Raw genomic sequence first — 22,184 nt, 5'->3', positions numbered from 1 at the left:
TGCAGCTGGATTAAGTGGCCTGGGCCAAAGGCGAGGCCCCTCCTGCAGACCCCACCAACTCTGTTCCCAGTAAGGAGTACTACCCTTATTCCCCAAGGTCCAATTAGGTGAAACCCTGTTTCCAACTTACTGGCAGCCTCATTAGAGATACTTCTTTTTCCTCTGTGTACCTTGCCAGACTGGAAGACTCGGCTTTTTCTAAATCTTGAGCTTCCAGAAGTCTCTAGATCCCTAATTTTAAGGCAGGAGGTCACTGAGTCTAATCCTTTATCTTATGGCTGTGGGAAAGGGGCCTGAGAGGTTTAGTGATTTGTCGACTATTTGATAGCCAGTTAGACAGAGAAGGAGTAAACCCAGACCTTCTGATCCAAGCTCAGGGTCTCTTCACCCTTCCGTTGGCTTCCTCTGGGCCCTCTGATTACACTTTGGGGCTAGCACTCCAAGACCAGGAAAAAAAATCTGTTCCTGTCAACACTCAAGTTGTGAGGGTGAAGTAGAGTAACTAACTGATGCATAATGAACTCTGGAGAACTTTTTATTGTTTAAAAATCATAATTGAAGCTTCAAAAAACATACAACCCAACACATGTCCCAATTCCAGTCCCCCACTCCCTAGAGGAAAGCACAGGGCTGTTCCCACCCATCCTGCTGCCCACACCACCAGCCAGGACCCTGCCCTGGGAGGCCACCTGCCACCCACCTGCCCATCGGGCACTAAATCGCCGGCTGGGGAGGGCTCTGGGTGAGGTGGGGGTGGCTGGCTCTCTGGACCCCTCAGCCCCTGCACATATGCAGTCTGTGAGCTGTTGTGTGGGAAGAGGGGCTGGCTCCCTGGGCAGGGGACCCCCCAAGGGGGAAACAGAAAGAGCCAGCCCCCATTCACCCTGCCCCTCCCCAGCCCCCCAGCTCAAGGAAAGCTGTCATCATCATCTTCAGCCATCTCCTTGGCAAACTCCAGGTCTTGCTGCTCTCGCTCCCGCCGCTCCTGGGAAAGGAGGTAGGTGAGGCCGGGCTGCTGAGGACCAGTCAGGCTCACCCTCTCACCGCCTCACGAGCCCAACCGCCCCAAGGTTTTAAGCTGCTCCCAGCCCTTCCGGACACGTCCCCTTGTCCCTTTCCGCAGGGAAGTTCAATCTTTCAGTCTTACCCTAAACAGAAGGAAGCTTACCTCTGCAGATTCCAAGTCCTTATTGTACGATTTGGGAGGAAACCTCATGGCCTGAAGCACAGGAGAAAAAGGAGCAAGATGAAGGAGGGAAAGAAGCAGAAGAGGCGTTAACATACATTTATTGCGTCCTTTCTGTGTACCATACACCAGGATAAATAAGACAGGCTGCTGGTCAGTTTAGTGTGGAAACTAGGCACAGAAACAAATTATTACCATTAAAAAAAAAAAAAAGGGATGAGAATTTAGAGGAATACCTGCCTAGCCTTCTTGATTGGCATGTGTGGAGGGGTTGGTGGTAAGGAGGAAAAGGAAGAACGGACTGGTTGTAGGAATGGAGGAAAAAAGGAGTGGTAGCGGGAAGTGAGGCTAGAAACATAGGAAGGGACCAGATCACAAAGGACCTTGCGTGTCATGCTGAGTACGGCATTTGCCAGCTTTTAAGCAAGAAAGTAACATCCCAGGCTTCCTGGGGGAAGTAGACTGGGAAAAAACAGTGGCCAAACAGTAACAGCACTTAACTCAGTGCCTGGAACAGAATAAAGGCTTAATAACCTTTTTGGGAACTAGACATTAGCCCTACATTTTATACAATTTAGACTTCTCTAAGTGACTTAATGGAGCCCTAGTGGCATAGTGGGTAAGAGCTTGGCTGCTAACTAAAATGTCGGCAGTTCAAATCCACCAGCTGCTCCTTGGGAACCCTATGGGGCAATTCTACTCAATCCTACAGGGTCACTGTAAGTTGGAATTGACTCAGCAGCAACGGGTTTGGTTTTGGGTAAGTGCCTTAATACGAGTCCCTGGTGGCACAAATAGTTAAGGGCTAGACTACTAATGGAAAGGTTGGTGGTTCAAATCCACCCAGAGGTGCCTCGGAAGTAAGGCCTAACAATCTGCTTCCAAAAGGTCACAGCCTTGAAAACCCCATGGAGCAGTTCTATTCTATACATGTGGGGTCGCCATGAGCTGGAATCGATGGCAACTAACACCAAGTGTCTTAGTACAGTGATTTCATTTAATCCCATCAATCCTCTGAAGCAGGTAGGGTAGGTAATACCTCACTGTCAGCTTCAGAGATGGAGAAAAAGAGGCTCAGAGACATTAAAAGACTCACTCTCCATCCCTGACTAGTCCTCCCTGCCTACCAGACCCCTTTAAAGCAATAGAAGTGGTTGTGCCCCCACGAGCAACTGGCTGTGGAACCACAGCAGTCATGTCCCAATTCTGGGCCCTGCCCTGCCATTCTGTGACTTTACAGACAGGCTGGGAAGTGGGTACTCAAGTCAATCTTCCCCTGAGGAGTCAGCAGGTATGCAGGGAGGGGCGTGCTGCTGCCAAGTTCTCCTCTGCAGCCCAGGGCTCTCACCTTGACGGACATGTTGTGGATATCCAGGCAGAAAGAGATGCGCTGGTGGAATGCTAGCTGGGGCTCTCGGGTAGAATAGATATCAATCATCTCCTTAGACTGGACGTAGCCCTTCTCATGGTTGATGCTGGCCTCAATGACGCCATCCCGGATGGCCTGCAGGCCCCAAAGGGAGGAAAAGTCACCAGAAAGCCCTTCTTCTAAGTCCTAGGACATCTTCTGACATCCCACTCCTCTGTCCACTTTATGCCCTTGTACATTCATACACACACTCACTCTCTCTGGCAACTTCCTGGCTTCACTGCAAAACAATGGCACCGCCTGAAAAGATGATGCCACTGTCCTGCCTGCTCCCCTCTGGGCCTGTCTCCTGACTCCCACCACTGAAACAAGGCAGGACAGTGACAAGCTGGGCCACGCCGGTTCTTGAACCAGCCCCACCTTGGCAACAATGAACTCTGCATCCTCTGGGCTATCCAGCTGCAGCTTCTGGGCGATGTCGGCCAGAGAGATTCGTGAATAGGAGAGGCTGATCATGCGCACACCTGGGAGAGGAAGGAGTGGCAGGCAGCGTGGGCACAGACCCTTCATCTGTCCATGTATAGCTACGAGGTTGTCCCTGTCCCCTGGAGAAGCCCAGTCTGGGTCCTGCTGTCCAGTGGCCCCCCGGACCCTGGTGCACACCTGTCTTAATCACGTTGTGCCGCAATCGGATGATGAGGGTGTAGGTCCCATCTGCTTGAAATTTCTCTCCAAACTGATCCAGGACCTGGTTGAACTTGGCTAGGTTTCCAGTCCTGACAGCTGTAGGGGAAGAGGAGCAGATGAGATGATGCAAATGGACACGTGCACCAAAAAGGCCACAGTGGTAGGGAGTGTGGCTGGCTCTGGCAGGGGGACCAGCCTTACCTTGGGTCAGAAGGAAGTAGGGCATGAGCGAGCGCTTGAGGGAGGGTTGACGGAACTGCAGCCGGTCCGGGATCTCCCCCAGTAACAGCTCCACCACAATAAGAAGCTTGTGCACCTGGACAGAGTGTCACACAGGAACACAGTGGGCAGGGAGCTCCACCGGGTGGAAGAAGAGAATGAGATGGGACCTCAATTCAGTTGGACAAGTGGGAAGTGGGGAAACGTGGCACAGTGATTAGGCCACAAAGAGCAGGGAAAAAAACCCCAAATCTGTGCTGGGCATGGAATCAAATCTCTGCTGTGGAGCCAGGTACTGGGAACCTCTGACCCTTTGGCCACACCCAACCTTAAGCTTAATTTCATCTGGCCAACCAGTGAACACACTGCTCTGAAACAGGCCAGATGGGCAGTTTCTATGGCTCAGAAACCGGTGAGGGAACAGGGCCCAGAGGCTCAAGGGGTGGAATGTGTCAGCCAGCGATGCTGGCTAGGGAGGTGGGTTGTACTGGAGGACATGAGGTGAACAACGTGCAGAACTCGGTATCTGGGTAGAGGCTGAAGCACAGGAAAGGGGCCTGGACAAACCTCAGTCAATGACTAGAGGTGTGTGGCTAGAAAACTGGGCCTTTCCTCTTCCATGAAACTGCAAGTCTTTCTGAATAGTGCCTACCATGGATTTGGCACTGTGCAAGGGAAACAAGGGTGGAGGTGACAATGTCCTTCAATCAAGGAACTTTTTACCAAGCAGGAGGAACCAGAACACAGGATGGCTAAATCATGAGATAGCAGTGTGGTGAGAGAGGCTGTTGCTAGTTGCCATTGAGTTGATTCCGACTCATGGTGACCCCATGTGTGTAGAGTAGAACTACTCCACAGGGTTTTCAAGGCTGTGACCTTTTGGAGGCAGATTGCCAGGCCTTACTTCTGAGGTGCTTCTGGGTGGGTTTGAACCACCAACTTTTCGGGTAGTAGTTGAGCGCTTAATGGTCTGCATCACCCAGGGACTCCTTGTGAAAGAGGTATGGGGGTTAAAATGCATTGTGTGTGATCATGCCCACACCTTCCACATATACACAAGGTTGTCCCTGTCCCTTGGAGTAATCCGTGTGTGAGGGGAAATCCACGCAGATGGTGGCATTTAACATGTAACTTAATAATTCTGACAAAGCAGAAAAAGGAAAGAGAACATTCCAATTAAGGGAACAGATTGAAAAAGAGGCAGGAAAATGTGGGAACATTTAGTGAAGGACAGACCAGTCAAGTAGAGGGTACAAGGAGGGCTATTAAGAGAGGTATGGTTGGGACCAGAGCCTGGGGACATACTGTTTTGAATGCCAGGCTGAGTAGTTCAGTTTGGGGACAGAATACTTGAAGTCTAATCTCTACTCACTAGTTCGGAAATGCTTCGTGACCGAGTCCTTGGTTTCCTCATCCCGAAAACGGGTATAATGATAACAATAATAATACCTGGATTGTGTACCTCACAAGACTATTCTGAAGACTGTTTTGAACAGTGTAAAGCAACAAAGAGATGTTAGTTATTAGGTTACTCTACTGGGTAGGCAATGGGGAGCGACAGAAGCTTCCTGGGCCAGTAAGGACAGGCCTGGAGCTCTGCTTAGTTAGGCAGCTGAGTGTAAGCTGGGTTGGTGAGGGGAAGACGACGAGCAGTCAGAAGACTGGCGTTCAGAAATGTCAGTGGCTCCAGTGAGGGCGTTGGCATTGTGAGAGGAGGCAAACACAAATACAGACACGTGGAGACAAATCAACAGAGGATTTAGTGCTTGGGGAAAAGGAGTCCAAGATGATCCTAAGGCTCCTGTCTGGTGCCCAGGAAGATGAAGTATTAATAAAGCTAAGGAGAGCAGGAGGAAGGACTGGTGAGGGGTGGCAGAGAGGGGATCATTTGGGACAAGCTGACTTTGAGGAGTCAGGCGGCAACCTATAGAGATGGCAGTGGGCAGATGGATCTGTAGGTCTGGTGTCCAAGAGAGGGTCAGGGTTAGTAAGGTACTTTGGTGAAGCATCACGGAGGTGAGAGTTGAAGCTATGAAGGCAGACAAGATCACCCAAGGAGAGAATGTGGATTGACAACAGTTGAAGACAGAAACTTGAGGGGAGGCCTACAAGTAAGGGATGCACAGAGGAAGAAGTGTCAGCTAAGGAAACTAAGGAGTGTTCTCAGGAAGGCAGTATGGTTGACAGCTGAGCTCTGGAAGCTAACGGAAGAGACCTGCAAGGAGGGAGCTGTCACTAGCATCAAGAGCTGGGAAGCACAGGAGGACAGAAACCAAGAGCCTGGGGCAGGACTTCAGTGGCTGGGGCAGAATTCAGGCTGTTAGGGGTCAAGGAGAGGGCAGTGAGGAAATGGAGAGAGTTGGAGATGCAAAGGAGATGGAACAGTTGCTAGAGAAGGGAAGAAGCATGGTGGGAAAACTTTCAGCCCAGAGACTTAGGCAAATAGGTGATCGGCCAAGGCCCTGGAAGAGTTAGGAGAAAATGAGACAAAGAGTACAGGCAGAGAAGCCAGCCTTAAATAAAAATGGCGACAGTGAGATCGGAGAGACATCAAGTTTAAACGGAGAGAAGGCGGCGGCAGTAATGGATGCTGGATGCTGAGCCTCACAACTCAGAGTGTGGACCCTGGACCAGCATCACCTGGAAACCTGTTAGAAACGGCAACTCTCAGAATCAGAATCTGCATTTTAACAAGATCTCCAGGTGATTCAAATGCCCATTCAAGTTTCAAAGTGTTAAGGTGGAGAAGGGGGGGTGGGGAAGGGCAGAGGGAAGCTGCGTCCGTCCATCTGTTTGTCTGAGAGGGCTGGCTGCAGGACTATGAGGTCCTCTCTGGCCCTCTCTCAAACACTCATTCATCCCTGCCCTCTATCTACCATACGGCTCCCTCGCCAACAGTCCACTGGCCCAAGACCTCACTCCGGCTCCCTCTCTGCTCCTTCCCCGTCATGTGGCTCCACAACAGAAAACTTTGAAAGCTTATTCATCATAGAAAATCTGGTTTGAAAACACCGCTTTACTCCACAGAGCCTCTTTCCTGGTATATGATACACTCTATGTTAATTATCTGCAGTTTCATGATTTCTACTCATATTTCAAACCCCAGTCCAAATAGAACTTTTTTCTTTATAATTTAATTACTGGACCAAAAACAAAGCTGCCTTTCTCTGAACTTCTGAGCAGAAATAAAGTCTCCCATTACACCAACCTAATCATTGTACATTTTCATCCTGTTTCCATCAAGGGCAAAAGGGTGGGGCCTTTGTATTAAGGTGGGAGCAGAGAACTGTAGTTGGGAAAGTTGGGTCCAAATTCTGGCTGACAGGCTCTATGACTTAACACAGGCCCTCAAGCCTTTTCAAGTCAAAGTTCTTTATAAAACTGGAACAACAATCCTAATCACAAAGTGTTGTTTTAAGACTTAAATGACGTGATCTGTATGACAAGGTCTTTGTAAAGCTGGAAGAGCTATACACATTTCATTCTGTTGGTGAGAACTAAAGCTCTTCAAGGGCAAATACTATTTATCCTTCTTTTCCACCCCTCACGGTGCCTAAAAACATACTTGGTGACTGACAACTCTTAGGTGCCAAGGTTTATCCCCACCTGAGCCAGTTAGCCTTATGGAGATTTTCTGGGCTCCCTGGCCACAGATGACACCGCTCCCAAACGGACACCTGAGGGACCAGGTTTAGTGACACAATCCAGGCCCACAACTGGAATGACTGCAAGGAGTGCTGGGGAATCAGGAATATCCTAAACCTCTCTCAAAGGGAAGACTCTGAACGTAAGCTGCCAGAGGTGTGGGTAGTGCCTGATTAATGCTGCCCACAAACAGGCGTCTGGATCCTGAAGATGAAGGACGCCTTCTCTGGCCCCTTGTGCAGGGAACCAGAACTGAACTGGTGTCAGGCGAGTAAGAGAGGGGAAGGCATGAGGATGACTGCTGCTCACCGTCTGCTTGAAGCCGACAGCTGTGTGCTGAGGGGCCTTGCGGAGGGCATTGGTCATTGTTCTCCTGGCCTCTGAGTACTCCAGCTGGATGGCTTTGATTCGCCCTGGGTGTGGATGAGAGGAGAGTGGGCCGAGAGAATGGCATCACCCAAGCGCCCTCGCGAACCAGAGTGCCAAATGAACCTGTCATGCACCACCTGCTAGAAAACTTGCAGCGAGTGAGCCTGAGGCCCTTCTGCGTTGTGGGAGGGCCCCTCTGCTCACCTGTGTAGTAGAGGTACCTTGCCCACTCGTTGTTGTTGGCCTGCTCCGGGAACACGGACTTGGACACCAGCTTCTCAGCCTGGTCGTACAAGCTGTAGTGCAGGTAGTTACGCAGCAGGAGGTTCAGGAGGGTGGCCTGCCCATCAGCGTCATGCCGAAGGGTGGCTGTACGGAGTCGAGCGTGCAGGAAGCTTCAAGAAAGAAAGAAAGATGCCAGCGGCCTCAAGTCACTACTCTTCAAACTGCCTTTGAACTCTCCAGGATCTCTCAATTCCTAAAAAAGAGATACTCACCGCTTTTCTGTTTATTCACTGAATATGCAACTAGTAAGTGCCTACTACGTGAGGCACTATTCTAGGTGAATGAAAAGGACAAAAACCAGCCCTCAGGGAGCTTACATTCTAGGGGGGGAGACAGACAATAATCATAATAAGCGTACTACCCAGCATGATAGAAGGCGGTAGGAGCTATGAAAAAAATCAGGATTAAGTGCAATGGGGAATGCAGGGCCAGGGGTGAGGATGGGGTTGCAATCTGAAATAGCCTGGTCAGAGTAGGACCCACTGAGAAGGTAGCAATTAAGCAAAGGCTTAAAAGAAGTAGGGAGAAGACTGTTTCAGGCAGAGGCAAGAGCTAGTGCAGACTCTGAGGAGGAGTGTGGCTGGCATGCACAAGGAAGAGCAAAGAGGCCAGTGTGGCTGAGAGAAGTCAATCAGGGGGAGAGCAGGCAGAGACGAAGTCAGGAGGCAGTAACAGGGGCCACGTCAGGTCAGGCTTATAAACTACCATGAGGACAGCTGGCTTTTTCTTAAAGCAAATGGAGCGCTACTACAGGTAATGAACAGAGGAATGACGTTTTCCAGCTTCTCCCTCCACCCCAACTCACAAATCAGCCCTCCCCTGGTGTGGGGTGAAGGGAAGAGTCTGGGGGACAGTTCTTAGCAGCTAGATGTAGTCTCTTTTGCAAAGCCCTCACATGGTTCAAGGCACGTTAACCTCATTTCCCACTGGGTGCCTTACATCTACCTGCTTATGTCCCTCTGCAAATCCAGAGGTCTAGTAGTGGCTCACCAGGTCTTTGACCCCAAGGGCTGCAAGTGAGACTCCTGGCCACCTGTACCTGCGCACCACGTCCAGCTTGTCCAGGAACTCATACACCCGGGCATGGTAGTAGTAACACTTTGCAGCCACAAGGTCTAGGGCCCGGCGATTCTGAGTACTGATCTTCTGCATCAGGTCATCTGAGATTTTCTGTGCCTGGAGAGGAGGCCAAAAGGAAATGAAGTAGCAGTTCTTCAAAACATTAAACACAGTTATCATGTGACCCAGCAATTCTACTCCTAGATAATGGACAACATATGTTCACACAAACACTTGTACACAAATAATCACATTAGCATTATTCATAATAACCAAAAAGTGGAAACAACCCAAATGGCCCTCAAGGAATGAATGAATAAACAAAATGTGGTGTATCCATACAATGGAATATTATTCGCCCACAAAAAGGAATGAAGTACAGACATATGCTACAACATGTATACGTGCTACAACCTTGAAAACATTACGCTAAGCAAAAGAAGCCAGACATAAAAAGGCCACCTATTATGAGTCCACTTATACAAAATGTCCAGAACAGGTAAATCCTTAGACAGAGACTAGATTAGTGATTGCCAGGGGCTGAGGAGAGGGAGGAATGGGGGGTGACTGCTAACAGGTATGGGATTTCTTTCTGGGGTGATGAAATGTTTTGGAGTTAGACAGTGGTGATGGCTGCACAACCTTGTGAATATACTAAAGGCCACTGAATTGTACACTTCAGAGGGGTAAATTTTATGGTGTGTGAATCATATCACCAAAAAAAAAAAAAAGAGGAGTAGGGCCAGAATCTCAGCCTGGGACCAATCATTTCTTAAACACGCTCCTGGGACAGTGGAAGAAATGTAATACTAAAAAAACCAAACCAAACCCATTATTGTAGAGTCAATTCCAACTCATAGTGACCCTTTCGACAGAGGAGAATTGCCCCATAGGGTTTCCAAGGCTGTAAACCTTTATGGAAACAAACTGTCACATCTTTCTCCCATGGAGCAGTTGGTAGGTTCGAACCACCAACCTTTCAGTTAGCAGCCGAGTGCTTAACCACTGTGCCACCAGGGCTCCTAATAGCTTTCATTTATTAAGATATTGTGAAGGCTTATTATGCACAGATTATTGTGCTAAGTATTTTTAAATGTATTGTCTTACTTAATACCAACAACAGTGTTTACAAGGTAGCCATTGTTAACCCATTTTACATACAGCTAGCAGAAATTAATTTGCCTAAGGTACAGCTAGGATTTGAACCCAGGTCTTTCTCTAAATTCCCTACTTTCCCCATAAGAATCCACACTACATTGGTATTGTGACACCAACGGGTATGGAATGACCACTGCCAGCCCTCAGCCTTTCCCATGGTGGCCAGAGGAGGAATTGAGGGGTCTCTCTGGATGTGGGGTTAAGTGCGTGCCCACATGGGGGAAGGGTTCTTAACAACCCAGTGATGATTTCCACTTCTTCGCTAGAGACAACTCCCCCACACACCCCTTGCACTGCTCAGGGCATGCCAGTTGCTCTTGCATCCTGGATACCTCTTTGTAGCGCTTGCTGTTCATCAGGAGGATGACCACGAGGAGCTGCAGATAGGCTTCCACTTCAGGCAGCAGGGGTGCCGACGCCGCTTTTCCTGTTCGGGGACGGAACTGTAAATCGGCTTCTGTGTCCATGGGCTACAAGACGACATGAGTTGTTACCATGGAAAAGCTCAATCAGATTAATCAACCAAGAATTTATTGAACACCTACTATACATTTCAATAAACATCTACTGAACGGCTACTATGTGCCAAGATTTTGCTAGGTGTTGGGGATACAAAAATAAAGATGACATGGTCACTTTCTCAAGGTAGTCAAGGAGGCTGGCAATACAATAAATACACCTAACAGGTTACAGGAGTATAACAATGTCTCTACAGAATATAACGGGGACATACGGGATGACATAAGGAATCCTCAAGGAGCCTACAATCTAAGTAGAGAGATTAAGCCACCATACATGTAACCACTGCAAATATCAAACAGGGTTTACTTAAGTGATATAATTCTAGAGATGAACTCAAGATGAAACAAAAAAATTTTTTTTTTTGTGGGAACAAAGGAAATTTGGGGAAAAGTGAAATACATACAGTACTTATTTTCAAATCTAATCACTGAAACTAGAAGAAACGTATTACAGATGGCTCCAAAAATGATCATGTTTAGTGAATTTAAAGAAGGAAAAAAAAAAAAATCAGGGTGGGAGGGGGGGAGGATACATTTTCCCCTTTTCCCAGACACTAAACTCTTCATCATTCTACCCTAAGGGATTTTCAGAGTTTTCACATCTATGGAATAGACTGTAAGTATATAGGATTTTAAGGAGACGAAGCTGGTTGGAAGGACTGTCGAGGTTTGCAAAGGGGCAGGACCTAGATCGTACCATGAAGGATGCAGGGAGTTTTATAGCTGGAAAGATTAAAGAAAGGTCTCTCCTGGCATGAAGACCACCAACTAACTTCATCAGCACTCACTACGTGCCAGGCACTGTCCCTAGTGCTTTATATACACTCCCCTCCCCCAAATCTATTATTCTCCCCATTTTAACATTGAAGAAAATGAGTCACAGGGAGATTAAGTCATTTGGCAAGGCCTACAGGTACTAACTGGTAGAGCTGGGATTCAAATTCAACTCTACCTCCAAAATCTGTGTTCTTTACCACTGTTCTATACTTCCTCTGCGGTGAAGATTCAGAGACAAAGAGGTGGTGGCATCTCCTCTAGGGCAATGGAGATGCCGTCTGACAGGAGGAGAGGGTACATACACGTTGGGAGTAGTGTGGTAGGGAATGGTTTGGCTGGAAGGGTCCTGACTAGCAGCTCCTTTCCCTTACCAGGAAGGATACTAGGTTCCCTTGGGTGGTGGTAGTGGGCAAATGAGTACTGAAATGGACTTTCCTCTTCGTGCTATAGCAGGCATTAATAAGGTCTAGGAGATAGGAAACACCACTTGCATCCTGGGGGTTTGCGGCCAAGCCCACACCCTTCAAGCTGCCCGATCCACTCACCTCTTCTAGGAAGGATAGCAAGAAGTCTCGAGTGGCATTATTTGAGGTGAAGAAGCCATGCACAGCCTTGTACAGAACATAGTGGTTGAGGCGGCGTGACGTGGAAGGCAACATCCGCAGGGCCCTCAGCACAAATCGTGGCTCCTTGCCTGAAACGGCCTTCTCCAGCTGTTTTACATGCTCCTTGATGTCTGTGGAGGACCAGAGGAGAAAAACACGTGACTTCCCACTCCTATTCCGCCACTGCCAGTCACCTCTTTCCTCTCATAGGATTAAGCAATACTTATGGATTCTACACACTGATTTTAAGATACAGCCAAGAGACAAGGAAAAATAAAAATGGGGTGGGGTACAGGGAAGAGGGTGCAGAAAGAAGAGGAAGAAAGGAAAAATGATGAGAAGGAAAACAAAAGAAACATCTGTGGATTTATCAGATCCCTAAATAGGAAAAGACTTTCTAAACTTAAACAAAGGATCACACAGACACAACACACATGCACACAACTCAGTGGATCTGACTCCCTATTAAAAACAACAAAAAAAACTCTTGGATAGTTGTGTAAACCAAAGAAAAATATGGGCAAAAAATGTGACCAAAGACTAATAATTCTATGTAAATAATATATTTATTCTATAGATATATATTCTACATAACACTATAGCTTATTTTCTCTATAAAGAGCTTGTATAAATGGCTAAGAGAAACTCTATTACTACAATTTCAAAATAAAAATGGACACAGATGATACACAAAAGAGGAAAAACAAATAGCTAACTGACATAAAAAAATATATTTCACTACTCGAATAACTGCAAATGGAAGTATTTTTCAACTACCAAATTAACAATATTAAAAAAAAAAAAGGTAAAATATAGAATACAGTGAAAATGACATTTCTGCTGGTGTAATGTAAATCCAGACAGTTTTCCTGGATAATATCTATCAAAAACTTTAAAAATGTTCACCGTTTTTGACTTAGGCAGATAGAATCTGGGAATCTATACTATACAAATAATCATAAAAGTAGATGAAAAACTTGAGCACAAAGATGATTGTTGCAAAGCCATCTCTAACTGGAAACAACCTAAATGTCCAACAATAAAGGAACACAAACAATTGGTAGCTTCTTCGTTACCTTTGTATACCCAGAGTTAGTACAGGATGCCTGGGCCACATTAATACTATAACTATATACAATAATATATATAATAATAGCAGCTAAAATCTATTGAAAGCTTACTATGTGTTCACCATGTGCCAGGCACAGTTCTAAGCAGTCTAATCTTTACAACCCAATGAAGTAGGTACTATTGTTCTCACTCATACAGATGAGAAAACAAATCCAGAGGCTGTATTCTTAACAAAATGAAGTGTTTGTAAGAAATATATATAGAAATACACAAAACACATTATATGTGTATATATACATACACGCAGTACACCCAGTAGATGACACTGAGTGGCACCTCTGTCACTGGCTGACTTTCATTATTTTAGGTAAAAAGGGTCTTTATTAGATACTGATCCTGCTTAAGAGTAGAAGCTGATGCAGTTGACACTACCATATCCTTAAAAGCATCACCCAGGAGCGTAACTTTGCTTATCTCAGTATTTTTGAGTTAGTTGCTGATCCAGTTTAGAGAGAAAACCCAATAACTTCGTCTGGTTCCACTTGATCCAGAACCAGGGTCACAGTGGGAAGCTCTCTCTCTATTCACTCCAAATGTGGACAGGACGCTCTAAGTGGGAAAAGTAAAACATAAACGAGGTAGGTAGGAAACTAGGAAATGGTACCTTGGAGAAAAGAAATGGGGGGACTGGTATATAGCAGTTTAGGTTAAAGGTATTACTAACTCAAAGATGACACCTAAAAAGTCGAAAATGAGTGTGTTTAAACTCTTGAGAAAAAGAGTGGGAGTAAGGGCTTGAAGACAGAGGAAAAGAGCAAGGGGACCGTTTGAGCGCTTCAATTAAGAGAAAGAAGTAAGTTGCTAGGTAGAAAAATGATTCTTTTAGGGAGTTTGTGAAAGGCAGCTAAGACAACAGAAACGTTCTGGACACTCTTAAAACTCAAGATGAAACTCCTGTGTCATCCTAGCCCCTTTTCCACAAACGTAAATACAAACACTGAATTCTAGAGGGATCAGTCATATGCTGGGGTCACTAGAATCAGTCCGTGGGATGTAAGTGGCAGGTCAGAGGGGAGGACTTGGGAGAGGGGGTCCCCAGGCCCAGTGAGATCCAGTTCTAGATGCAACTTCAGGTGAGAATGTTGGGGGAGGAGTCCTGAATCTGGAGAGAAGGCTGTGTCTTTGGGGCTGGGGTCAGGAGTGTCAGAGTGGTGGCAACCAGCATTTGGTGGTGATCCTAAGGAACCAGGGGTGGTGGAGGCTGCGCTAGCGTCCTAGAGAGAGGCTGGATTCCGGGGGCGCTGTCACCCGTGATCGCGGCAAGTCCCCGGTCCGGGCGTCCGTACCCTCCAAGGTGACGGTGTCCAGCTCTCGCTGGGAGTGCTCAGCCGCCGCCTTGCCGTCGGTATCCGCCGCTGGCCCACCACCCGCTGATGCCTCCTCTTTCATCTCCACATCCTGGGGGGCCGGTGGCAGTGGTGGCTCACGTTCCCCTCCGCCGGGCGGCGGCTTCGTCTTATCCGCTCCGCGGCGCCGCGCAGAACCCTCCTGCTTCATGGCGCCCGGGATCGCGGCCTAGTCCGGGGACCGAGGCCGGGGCCTCGCGTGAGCCCTCGCACCGGGGACCAGAAACCTAGCCGGGCCTGCACAAGAGCGCAGGCTCGCGTCGGGCCGCACGATGACGGAGCAGCTGCAAACCCCTTCCCGGCGCTGGGCTTTCTGGGAAGTGTCAGGCCTGGTTGGCCGATGGCTGAGTCAACAAAGGGGAAAGAAATCAAGAGCCGAGGTGCAGGATGGAGGCGGATCTTCGAGGAAAGAGCGGGGAGGAGCCTGTACGGGTTGTGGGGCTTTCTTTGGCGTGCTCACGTGTTTTCTTTTCCTCTAGAGTGCATTTCTGGGGATGTCCACCAGAGGTCCCCTAAGGCTACACCACCCGGACTCCGCAACCTGCTTGGAGGGGGTACAGCCTATCCGAGCGCAGGACGTGATGACATCAGAGTTCCCGGGCCGGTTCCTAGACCAAGCTCGCATAGCTTGTCGCGTGGTCTGGGTCGCCTTCGGCATTCGCGAGGTTTGTCAACGGCTACCGGGTGTAACCGGCGCGAGGGAAGAAATGAAGGCCGTGAAAGAGGAGCTAGGCAGTTGCGCTTAGAATAAAACGGAACAGGGGAGTAGGAAGATCCCTCTGGAATCCGGGTTTCCTTCTCAGATTTTAGTTTAGTGCTCAAAGAGACATAAAAGCTCTGCCACTAGGGAGTGCGGATAGGAAGGAGGGTGTATTTGCGTAGAATCACTCCAGTATTATAAGAGATACGAGTCCACTCTGTACCGTCCCTGGCTAACCACGTGGGGAATGAAAAACCTAGATTAAGAATTTAGTCTACGAGGGAATCTGACCGTGTGGATAACTGGAATTTCGGCTCTGGGCTGTGGTGTATTCTGAGCCCTGAGGGAGGGAGGTGGATGCCCCTATTGACGGGCTTTAGGGGGTCCGTTGGGGGACCTTTATGCATTGAGACAGACATCCATGGGGAAATGGGAAACAATTGTATATCTAAGGAGAGCCTGAGAATCCCCGGGTGGAAGGAAACTGGACCAAAATTCTTTTCACTTATTTTTCAAGGGAACCCTCCAGTTACTCTGCAGGGTAGGTGATGTCAGGAAGAAGTAAAAGGTCCCAATTTAAGATACAAAACAAAAAACTCGCTCCGTACCTTGGAACTTCTTTACTCCGTAAATGGAAGTCCAGAACGTTTAGACCTGGGACAGACCCTACAAGACAATCTAGCCTAGTTGTAAGGTCCTAGAAGGCAGAGGATATGTTTGAACCTTTGTATCCTCCTTTTCCTTCTATTACAACAAATTGTTCCTTGCACTAAACAGCTGCTTACTAACTGGAAAATGGGTGCTCCAGTTTTAAGGAACATGCTTTGCTCAATTGCCCCTAGCTGTCCCCCTCCCCAAGGCTGGGAGATGGTTGACAGGACCTTTGAATCATCCCTGGAATAAACTCATTAAAGCTGCTTCGTTGTAACACCTTATCTTAACTGAAGGTGGGTGACAGTGGGAAAGGGAGAAAAGAGACGAGCTTTGTTGTTCATCCTTATAATCGAAGAAGTTACCCTTCTGGATTGTTAGGATGTTAGCTCACCACTCTATTAAGTTTACTTCACAAGGGAAGAACAATCAAGTCAGCAAGTAACAACCCAGTATGTCCATGAGCAATATAGTGAGGCCTTGGAAGATGCCCCAGAATGGGGGAGGGTGGCTTAACACAAAGCAATTGGCAGTTGGTCATGGATTCTTGGTGAGTGAGAGAACTAGCCTGGGCAGGAGGTGGCCAAGAAGAGGGAAGAGTCTGGCTCCAGGGGCCAAAAGCCTTGGAGAAATTATTCCATCCATAAAACTACTTTAAAAGATATTGGTGGAAGATGTTAAAACCCAGCTTTAGGCAGAAGAGGACAATATGAATCTAGCAGTTTCATGAGACTGCAATATACACATCAGCAGGTCCATATGCCAAGGCTACCCACAGCCCTTCTTCCTATAGCCACTCTGAATCAAAGGCAAATGAGAGAGAGAGGAAGTCAGATGATAATGTCGTAATTTATTTCTAAAGTTTAAGCTCTTATTCTTGGGCTCCTTTTTTTTTTTTTTTAAAGACCCGTCTGCATTTTCTATTAATTGTAAAACAAACTTGAAAGTTGTCTTACTCTTGTTTGGGGCTTGTGCTGTGTATTTCTTGGCCTTTCCCTTTCCTAAAACCTCAACTCAGGCCCAGAGGACTCCAAAGGCTCTTCTTTGTAGACAAGTTCTTTGATGATCTTCTCACTTTAGAATTTAGAGTCTACATTCTACACCTTTATAGTTCTCCTAGCATTTTCCAGGTGGCCTGAGGACAGTATAGTAGTATTCATGTACATACGATCTTTGTATAGTATTGAGATAGGGAAAGGAAAAAGGGACTGAGCCCCTAGGCAAAGAAAACCTGTGCTTAACTAATGACATAAAACCCATTATCTTGGAACATGCAATAAAGAAAGAACAACCCACCCAGCTCTCAATTTACTTCCTTGATAAGATGTTTTTCAGAAGAACTGGCCCCTATCTGGTCCCTGGAGAATGCGCAGACATCTGCAAGGTGACCTACAGACCCGTGACAGGAATCGAGCCAGAACAATCGGGGAAATGCGCAGATGCTGCACCCCATGATAAGTCCTGCCATCCAGTCCCAGGAGCCTTAGTTAGGGGTTCCATCTTGGGCTGCCTCCTGCGTGCGCACCTAATCTTCATAACCCCGCCTCTTTCATGAATAAAGATGATGCCTTTTCCCGCCTAAAAACCTTTATAAGCCCTAGCCAATCCTTTATTTGGGGAGAAAAAGGTTAGTGTTGTTTTGTCCTTTTTGTCTCCGCTCACGAGCTAGTTTTGCTCAATAAAGCTTTGTTCGTGCAGAAAACTTGAGCCTCTCCTGGTCATTCTTGGTTAGTAGAAGGCAAGAACTTCAGAGGGGCTGCCCAGGTTGGGCAGAAGACCCTGGCGACAGTATGATAATGTCTATTTTTTTCCCCCTGTGATAGATTCTTTAAAGAAAAACATCAAAGACATTACAAGTGACACAATATTTTCCATTAATTCTGATAAAAGGTGTTTTTTGGAAGTACAAGTGGGGGGATTGGGGAAGGAAATTAATTTATCTTTTTGTTGTTCTTGCTGAAATGGTTCATAGTCTTTAAGAGTTAGAGAAATTCTACTTCTAGAAGATTTAGGTATCAGCAGATGATCAGGGGGAGTTGCAGAGCTGGGGATATATATGGTTGGGCAGGTGAAAATTGGTTATCTTAGGTGATCAGCTAGGGTTTCCATCATCCTTAGCCTCGTGGTTCTGAAACACGGTTGGGTGTTAAGGACACAGTGCACTGAGATATGGAAGGCATTAGGGAAGCAGGCAACAGGAGGCAAAGCAAGTTAGGAGGCTTTGGTCAGCAGGTGCAGGAAGGAGAGGCCAGCATAAAGGGCACAGAGGTGTGGGAGGGTGTCTGGGTCCCAGGTGTACTGGGGGCCTGATCTCTGCACTTCCAGGCCACTCAGCCCTATTAGGGCTTCGGTGAGGGTCAGTTCCTCTTCCCCAAGGGAAGAGAGCAGGTCAGGTTGCAGGGGGAAGACACCCTCTCTATCCTGCCGGAAATTCTGTTCCATTGTGCTTTCCACCTGGAAGGAACCAGACCAGCATGAAAAGAAAGAACTGGGAATCTCTCCTCCTTTCTCCCAACTCATAAAAACCACTAAAAGGACTACATTCTCCCCCTTATTATAACTCCTTACATTTGTAAATGTTTTACAGCCATTCCTACAGCTGGGCCTTTTAACAGCCCTGCACAGTAGGTAGCACAGTTATTTTTAGTCCCATTTTACAGAGGAGTACATTGAAACAGACTCAGAGAATTTAAAAGCTTTGCTCAGCTAGGAATAAGCAAAGCCAAGTCAGATGTTTGTCTCTTCTCCCAAGATCAGGCTGAAAAACCAAGATCATTGCCCCCAAATTCACTCTTCTACCTCTTGTAAAAATAACAAAAAGGGAAGAAAGATGACAAATGAGAAGTGGGCATGAGCTGCTGGAACAGGATGGGGCCCTCTAGGACTGTGCTGTCATTAGGCTAAATCTGTGTCTTTCTATTGGTTCTAGCTGCCTTCCTCCCAAAGTCTCCCGGGCATCTGCCATTTTCTCTCACCAACTTTAGCTGCACAGGCAGGATCTTTTTCTCCACAGATTTTACCAGTAGCTTCTGTTGGGCTTCACTTAGTTCTGGAGGGGGAAAAAAAAACAACAGAGAAAGAGATGTGTGTATTGCTGGTCCATAGGGGACTACGGATTTTAAATAGGTTTGCTCCTAGAATTTCATCATTCATCCATTCTTTATTTATTCATTCATTCATGGTTAAATGTCTACCTTGCTGGGTGTTAGGTAAAAATAATACTCCCTTCACTCAAGGGACTTGCAGTCTAGAGGGGAAGACTAACATGTAATTACAATTCAGGGTGTTAAGGGAGCCCATAGCTGAAGGATCTATTTTGGTCTTGGCGTTCAAGGGCAGGCTTCCTAGGGGAACAAACATCTCAGCTTACACCTGAAGGACAAGGGGATTTTTCTAGATGCAGGAATGTTTCATGCAGAGGGAAGAAGAGAAAATGTCAGCAAGATCAGAAGATGTTACCCCCTGAAATTATGGCTAATAGGTGTCAACACAGAAGTGATGAGCTTACCTATATAGGGAAATTCTAAGGGTGTGGTTGATAAAACTAGGGTTATTTCTCAATCTTTACTAGCAAGATTAGGCTGTCTCCTCAAACCATCCAAGGTTTAAAAATGTAGATATAAACCACTTAACTGTAGTATGATTTGCTTGGCATGTATGCATTCATTTATTCATTTGGGAACTATTCTGATCCCCGAAAAGGTATGTAAATGAAAACATTATTCTCCAGTTACCTGTTAGGGCTCCAAGGAAATAGAGGACGGCTTCTTTAGTGTCCTTTGATAGCAGGACATCTTTTGGGAATGCCTCCAGGGTCACTTCATGTCCCTTGTCTAGAGCCCCTTCAAGCTGTGAGAAAAAGGGGGTGACTATTGAAGATAGCATGGGTAAAGGGCCCAATATGGTGCCTGGCATGTAGTAAGCCATCAACATGTGTTAACTCTCTCCCATTTCCCATTTCTCTTTCAAGGTAACAAGTCTTGAAAAGTATTGGACCCCTGGGTTCCTTCGTCCATGAGTCTTGGGCTCAGGAAAGGTTCCAGTCCCTTTCCAACAGAGGGCCCTTCTGGCCTGCTGCCTACCTCCTGTCATTCAGGATGGAGCACGTGCCAGGGGAATCTGCACTGTTGGCTCTTCTCCAGGGGGACAAAGGGAATACCTTGGCAGCCTCAGGGGTACTTCGCGACATTGTGGAAGGCATCCACTATTGATTCCCTGGGCCATTGGCCACCTCCTGCCACCATCCGATCCCCCCACTGACTGTGATACCCATGCACACCTTTACCAAAAACTTCCTCCTCCCACATCTCCCATCCTTCCACAAGGGCCTCACCAAGAGCTCAAGGTCTTGGAGCTCCTTTTTCTTCCCTAGAAGTTTGCTGAGGGAGCTGAGCAGGGAGTTTTGCCCTACTCGGTTCAGCTTCTTTACTTCTTGGGTCTCTCTTTGAACCTCTTCCTTTAGTGCCTGGAAGTCTTCATGTGCCTCCCCTATTGAACAGTAAGTGGGGCAAACAAACAACCCTCCATCTGGCACCCTACCTGTTCAATAAGCATTCTCCCTGAAGGCCTCCTTCATTTAGGTCCTCCACAGGTCCCTGTGCTCTGCTTCCAGCTTGAGCCTGCCCTGCCTTCTTTCCTCACCAAGGAATGCGGTTATGAAGTTACCCACCAGCTCTGATAGAGGTATTAGGGGGAAGGGTTGGGGCGAGGAGGTGGGCCAGAATCCATATTATCATCTAACTCAACAGTTAATTCTCCCTGGGATCCAGGGCCCCATCCTGTGTCAGTAAACAATTGACTCCTTTTTCTCTAAGATTCCATCTGAAAGTTGAGAAGGAAGGTATATTTGCATTTCCCATGAGTTAGATGACAAAGAAGAATGAGTGAAGACCAGAGTAGGACTGCTCCAAGGACAGTGGGTCTGTATCCACGGGAGTGAGTGGATTCGGGGATGGTCTGAATGTCTAGGGGCCTGGCATCCTAGGAATATGTCCAGCCTGCTTTGGAGAGAGTGGCTCCCTGGAAGTGGCTCCACTTCTAGGACCTGGAACTCAGCACTTGTCTTCTCCTTCCTCCATCCCAATACTTTTCCCACTGCCTTCATGCCAAAGCCTTGGGGAAAAATCACAAAATTCCTTACCAACATCAAATGCTTGGATAACTGATGGGAAAAAAAAAAAAAAAAACTGATTAAGAATGGAGTCCTTCAGAATGTTAGCCATAAGCAGGGGATGAGACACTAATGAGGGTTAGGAAGTATGTCCTGTGTGTCTCCCGGGAGATTCCAACCAGTCATCTTAAAGATACTCTTGCCTCATTCCTAGGAGGCAAGAATGGGTCAGGAGAAAAGGTAATACAATGTGCAAAGGGGCACTTGGGTTGGGTTGATATCCCTGTGACTCAGCAAGCTCTGTCCCAGTCCCAGTTGCTGGGCAGCATAGTTGCAGGTGTAACAGGTCATAACTCCAAAGGCCCTTGAGGACAAAGGTATAGCCATCAGACCACCTGGACATCTTATTCAAAGACTTTCTCCTTCCATTGCTTTTTCCTAAGCTATTGGGATTTCTGCCATGTTTCAGGGACATGTTCTGCCATGTTCCCTTTCATTCCTAGGGAGAAGGGAACAAAAAGATTGGGATTTTTAAATTCTGAGTCAAGAAAGTTGCAGTGGAATGGAAAGAAACACTTCTCTTCCGGTTTTCCTGGAGACAGAAACAATGCACACATGTCAGCCTAAAGCCTAGTTCTGCTTTTTATCTAGAAGAGTTGTCAAGGCAGTTCTATCAGTGATCATTATAAACACACATGGAGATTATGTTAGCTCACCCACCCTAGCAATTTGGGAACACACATCATCTCTAAGTCTTATTTCTGCTTCCGAGTGTGCCTTCTGGTCTCTGTCTTTCTATTTCTCTGTATCTTTTGGGCAGTGTTTATATACCTCTCTCTGTCTTCCCTAAAGTTGAGGATAGATATTTTTAGGGGCTTGGAAAGGAAAACTAGGGGCTCTTCGGAGGATAATGGTATATAATATTAGAGGGTGAAAGCTCAGTTGCTACCCCAAAAGTTGGGAGTTCGAATCCACCAGCCACTCCTTGGAAACCCTATGGGGCAATTCTACTTTGTCCTATAGGGTCACTATGAATTGGAATTGACTCGATGGCAACAGGTTTGGTTTATTAGAGGGTGGAGGGTTTAAGTGGACAAAGCAGGGCATCGAACCGGTTCCTTCCGTTTCGACCCCTTGCTGAGAATTTGCGTTTCTACTCCAGATATACTGAATCAGAATCTATAGTTTAATAAGATTCCCAGGTGATTCTTATAGATCCCCCTCCCCCCCTCAAAAAAAACCATTGCTGTTGAGTTGATTCTGACTCATAGGACCCTATAGGACAGAGTAGAACTGCCCCATAGGGTTTCCAAGGAGTGGCTGGTGGATTTGAACTGCCAACCTTTTGGTTAGCAGCCATAGCTCT

At 47.0% G+C, this 22,184-nt stretch overlaps 2 protein-coding genes across 4 annotated transcripts in view; both read right to left on the bottom strand.

Annotated features, from left to right (window-relative positions):
* Positions 1 to 520: 520 nt before the first annotated feature.
* PSMD3 (proteasome 26S subunit, non-ATPase 3) lies at positions 521 to 14,706 on the bottom strand. The gene is made up of 12 exons (XM_004378053.2): positions 14,298 to 14,706; positions 11,821 to 12,011; positions 10,310 to 10,447; positions 8,800 to 8,936; positions 7,680 to 7,870; positions 7,416 to 7,519; positions 3,444 to 3,558; positions 3,219 to 3,338; positions 2,976 to 3,079; positions 2,535 to 2,690; positions 1,169 to 1,219; positions 521 to 985 (listed from the first exon to the last, which is right to left on the bottom strand). Exons 1-12 carry the CDS (start codon positions 14,506 to 14,508, stop codon positions 908 to 910), a joined length of 1,596 nt encoding a protein of 531 aa, XP_004378110.1. The 5' UTR covers positions 14,509 to 14,706; the 3' UTR covers positions 521 to 907.
* Positions 14,707 to 17,919: 3,213 nt separating this feature from the next.
* GSDMA (gasdermin A) overlaps positions 17,920 to 22,184 on the bottom strand; it is a 9,696-nt gene continuing 5,431 nt past the window's right edge. The window contains exons 6-11 of one of the 3 annotated variants that reach the window (XM_004378052.1): positions 21,393 to 21,410; positions 20,849 to 20,869; positions 20,042 to 20,196; positions 19,443 to 19,557; positions 18,684 to 18,757; positions 17,920 to 18,162 (exon numbers count right to left, since the gene is read on the bottom strand). In XM_004378052.1, coding sequence (XP_004378109.1) covers positions 17,920 to 18,162; positions 18,684 to 18,757; positions 19,443 to 19,557; positions 20,042 to 20,196; positions 20,849 to 20,869; positions 21,393 to 21,410 — 626 coding nt within the window. Of the gene's footprint in view, positions 18,163 to 18,683; positions 18,758 to 19,442; positions 19,558 to 20,041; positions 20,248 to 20,848; positions 20,870 to 21,392; positions 21,411 to 22,184 lie in introns of all 3 variants that reach the window. The other 2 variants (XM_012556010.1, XM_004378051.1) reach the window with 2 other exon arrangements.

This window comes from Trichechus manatus, unplaced genomic scaffold (assembly GCF_000243295.1).
Source record: "Trichechus manatus latirostris isolate Lorelei unplaced genomic scaffold, TriManLat1.0 scaffold00054, whole genome shotgun sequence".
Lineage (NCBI taxonomy): Eukaryota > Metazoa > Chordata > Mammalia > Sirenia > Trichechidae > Trichechus > Trichechus manatus.
This window is presented reverse-complemented; position numbering and strand designations above follow the sequence as displayed.

Excerpts from the sequence above, each read along its gene's own strand:
- PSMD3 (XM_004378053.2), bottom strand. The coding sequence starts at position 14,508 with ATGAAGCAGGAGGGTTCTGCGCGGCGCCGCGGAGCGGATAAGACGAAG. Across the intron at positions 7,871-8,799 it reads AAGCTGGACGTGGTGCGCAG|CTTCCTGCACGCTCGACTCC; the intron begins GTACAGGTGGCC and ends TCTTTCTTGAAG. Across the intron at positions 1,220-2,534 it reads TCCACAACATGTCCGTCAAG|GCCATGAGGTTTCCTCCCAA; the intron begins GTGAGAGCCCTG and ends CCTGTGCTTCAG.